At 31.3% G+C, this 4,378-nt stretch overlaps 1 protein-coding gene across 1 annotated transcript in view; it reads right to left on the bottom strand.

Moving 5' to 3' along the window:
* Window positions 1-3,181: 3,181 nt before the first annotated feature.
* The window catches only part of LOC117106410, a 5,714-nt gene continuing 4,517 nt past the window's right edge, over window positions 3,182-4,378 (bottom strand). The window contains exon 4 of the mRNA XM_033247772.1: window positions 3,182-4,103. Coding sequence (XP_033103663.1) covers window positions 3,802-4,103 — 302 coding nt within the window. The 3' untranslated portion in view covers window positions 3,182-3,801. The remainder of the gene's footprint in view (window positions 4,104-4,378) is intronic.

The raw sequence follows: 4,378 nt of genomic DNA, 5'->3' as shown, positions 1-4,378 counted from the left end.
TTTTTAGAAAACCAGTTTGCGCATGTCAAAAATGATCCTTCCCATCATGCAAAGCGAATCCATAAAAGTATTCAATTTTGATCGCTCATTTAAAAGTATCAAAGTTTACTTCAAACCAGAAACAGATAAAAAATAATAGTTTTCACTAATTTACAGACATTGTTCTGCAAAAAACGAGAAAAATAAAGTTATTATGGTTATACAATTGGTCCGATTGAAACATATACTTTATTTGTCTGGGGGATTTTTTTCCCTTCAAATTAGTAAGTTAATAAATTACTTAAATATAGGCCTACATTAAGCAATTTGAATAATGTTACTGAATTTTAAATTTCTTAGCTCGTATAATGATGTAAAACAGTTGGACTCGGTCCTGGGATTGGTGCTGGAATACTGAGGACTAATCACAGAATACAAGTACGAGTTTTACAGTTAAATCTTTGGGCCAACCCATCACCATATAATCGTGAACATCATGCACCATTATCACTATCACTATCATCGTCATCATCATCATCATTATTAATTATTATTATTATTATTATTATTATTATTATTATTATTATTATTATTATTATTATTATTATTATTACTACTAGGCCTACTTATTATTATTCATATTATTATTTATTATTCTTCTTATTATTATTAATAATAATATTATTATTATTATTATTATTATTATTTTATTATTTATTACTATTTCATAATACATAGGCCTAATAAGATGTCAATTATTATAATAACTTATATTATCAGTTATTAATAAATAATAGTCAGTTTTTAAAATAAATTACTGTACATGTAATAATATATCGATGCTAACAGATGTTTGAGGGCGCTCATTAGGTATGAAATAACATCTGTTCTCTGGTCCAATACTAGGCTACCAGGACTCCAGGACTACACAGTGTACATATGTTATTCATCTCCTTTTGGAGAGGATAAATTTCTTTGAGAGTATACAATTAATATTCTATACAACAGTAAAACAAGGAGAATTACAGAAGCTTTTTGAACTACTGTGCTATCATATTTGGTATAGTTTGTGTATAGGCCTAGTTAGTGAGGCTAAATATTAGTAAATGCTATCGTATTATTGTTCAGTATCACTACGGTAATTTATATCATTATTAATTTTTATATTTGACTGCTTTTCACGCACTGTATTTCTAGTGGAGTATTTCTGTTTACAGCATTCAGACCTTTAAATCATCTTGTATCATGTATCATGTTGGATGAAGAATAAGAATTATTGCTACTTTTGTTAACAAATCATTTGATTTTAATGAAATAATTTAAACAAATAATAAGAAGATACTAACGAGAATGAATTATTTCATTTGCACACATTCTTTCTTTTATTCGGCATAAAAAAACTATTGTACAAACAGACTAAATGTATATTATGATGAATAAAAATTTAGCCACTGCTATAGAACAATAAGGCATAAGAAAGACAAATTTCAGCACTATTAATTATGTACAACACAGCAGACTCCAGGAAACGTTTAAAAACGTATACAGTAAATGTTTGCTAAACAGCAGTGGCGGCGCCAGCAGGGAGGGGACTGATTAATCTCAGATAAGAAAGTATAATACATACTCCAAGTATTGAAATACACGCCATCGTATTGGGATTCAATATTTCGACATTAATTATGTCATCATCAGGAATGAAAAAATTATCCATATTTGCAAGCTTATATGCACTAGTTCCAAAAGTGTTTAACCAATCAAAACATTACCTCTAGTAGGTGACATAGCAGTGATTTAAACAAAAGATCAAAGCATTTATACTCTAATGATCAAAGATACCTACAAAAACAAAGAAAGCTCTTTTGAAGCTCTGAGCCCATTGTTAAGCAAAGGGTGTACGTCTACGTATAGCGAACGCTTCTTTAAACAATAGGCTAGACCAGTTTCGGGAGCTGTCAATAATGTTAGTACTAGAAAATATTAAACCTAATTTATTACTTACATTACAGACGACATTATCATTTTCAAGTATACCCTGTAATCCTAAAACATATTGGAATGCCTCACAGTTTTTAACATGATCAAATATAACACTATCAGATCGTGAAGAATGTTCTTTAAGTCTAGTTATATAAGCACCTACCTGTCTTACCAATATAATCACTATTACAGCCTGGACATTTAAAATGATAGACAACAGAACTTCTGTACTCCTTAGGGGTTTGATCCTTAGTAGATATAAAATGAGAAACATTTTATACTGCCATAAAGTTATGAATTTTACCTCTTTAATTAAGTGTTTCTTTACCTTATTTAAACATATACGTATTAACTCACACCCGGTGGTTTTCCTAGATAAGGCAATCTAACCCAAATCTTAATCAAGCTATCATCAGTAGGCCTATGTATACATTTAGGTTCATTTAATTTCTTAAGTACATTATTAACAACTTTTAAAGGGTACCCATTCCAAGACATAAACTTCCTGATGTTACTAAGCTCTGTTTGAAATTTATCAAGAGTACACAATCTGTGGGCACTAAAAACCAAACTACGAATCCAGGAGATCTTATGGTTCCATCCATGGAGCAAAGCTATCATAATGGACATATTGACCTGTATGTGTATTTTTACGATATATACTCATGCTTCCTACACTGTTGTTAAATTGTAAATCCAGAAAGTGTACTGTGTCACTGTTTTCAAACGATTCAAAAGTAAAATTTATCTGTCTATGAAAAGCATTGAAGTAGTTTAGAATTTGCGGGAAATCATTGGGCTTAGCTAATACTAGCGTGTCGTCAACAAAACGAGTATAAAACTTAATAGTACCTGATTCAATAAGTTTAGGAACAATAGACTCTTTTAGTTCAGTCATTAAGATATTAGCTAAAACTGGGCCAAGAGGCGAACCCATTGAGACACCATCAGTTTGTTTATAAAATTCATTATTACATGTACAGTTTTAGTACAGCAATCTCTAAGTAGTTTCGGCTTAGCGAATTTTTCTTAAGGTTAGTAGATATCAGTTTCGTATTGTAAACCCTAGCAAGAATTATATTAATTACCTTAACAAGGGGAACATTTGTAAACAGAGATTCAACATCAAAAGATAAAAATCGGTAACCTAAATTATATAAATTGTTTGGTATAGCTATAATGCGGTCAGCAGCATCAAACGAATCTTTAAGGACAAAGTCATTAACCGTTAGAGGGCCTAATAAGTTTGATAAGTACTTATCTACTGAATAATAACAAGTACCGGTCGTGTCAATAATAGGTCTTAGGGGTGGAATATTATCAAAATCTTTATGTAATTTAGGTAGTCCATGGGCTCTAGCAGGCATAACACTCTTGACGACACTTATACTATAAAAACCAATGAAAAGAATTAACACTTCTTTTACTTTCATTATGAAGATCTACTCCGGTCTGGGCCTAATTATAAAACTCATACACAAAAACACTTCCTTGAAATAAAGTAGACATTAAATAATAAGGAAAGCTATCAACATGTTTTATGGTGTAAGTAGTGAAACTAAAAAACATAACTTTAGTGAGGATTGAAAACATGAGCATGGCCATAAGACATATGAGAATTACAAGGGACTAAAGCATACTCAAATTACTAACAGTATTATCATGGAGGAGGAGTAATTACATAATTCAAAAATATAATGTTCAAGTTGACAAAGCGCTTCTTTCACACCATGATAAGAGAAATTAGCAGAATTTAACTTCATTATTATTACAGAAATTAATTCCAATAGGCAAACGTTTGTTACTTTGGATTATTGCAAATAGGCCAAGTATACAGAAATGTCATTCATTAGGTAATCCTGCAGGTAAAATCGCATAAGCGTAAAACGCTGGTCCTTGGTTCTTTTTCTCATCATGCGGCACACAACATTCCCCATCGCAAGTGGGTGTACATGTAATATCCAGTACGTTGTATACAGGGTTGTGCTGGACCTTGCTGTCCTCTCCAATATTTGATGAGATGTGGTACTCATTTGCAGCTTCTGACTCTTCGCCGCTTCCCTGGATATCCGCAGCATTGAGAGTGTAAGTTTGATTTCCAAAATGATTTTCTACAGCCGATTGAACTGGGTCGCCAAAATCATCTGTGGGAGACGGAATATTTATATATGTATTTATTTTAAATCTTGAGCGGAAGTTGTTGAGAAAAGTTGCTTATAACCCCTTCGGAAACAAGCAGAAATGCTTAAAGGGCTTATCCTGAAATTCTCTAATTGTTGTTTATAACTCATTTAATTTTGTACTCTGTTTACTTGTGAGAATTTTGTAATAAATCAAATCAAATCAAATCAACGGAGATGTGCTTAACCCAATCTTTATTTCTTTATTTAATTTTTTTATTTAGAATAAACATAAAACC

The sequence above is a fragment of the Anneissia japonica genome, unplaced genomic scaffold (assembly GCF_011630105.1).
Source record: "Anneissia japonica isolate Jap-2015-1 unplaced genomic scaffold, ASM1163010v1 scaffold287994_len634616_cov204, whole genome shotgun sequence".
Lineage (NCBI taxonomy): Eukaryota > Metazoa > Echinodermata > Crinoidea > Comatulida > Comatulidae > Anneissia > Anneissia japonica.
The sequence above is the reverse complement of the archived record's forward strand: the minus strand, read 5'-3'. Positions and strand labels throughout refer to the sequence as shown.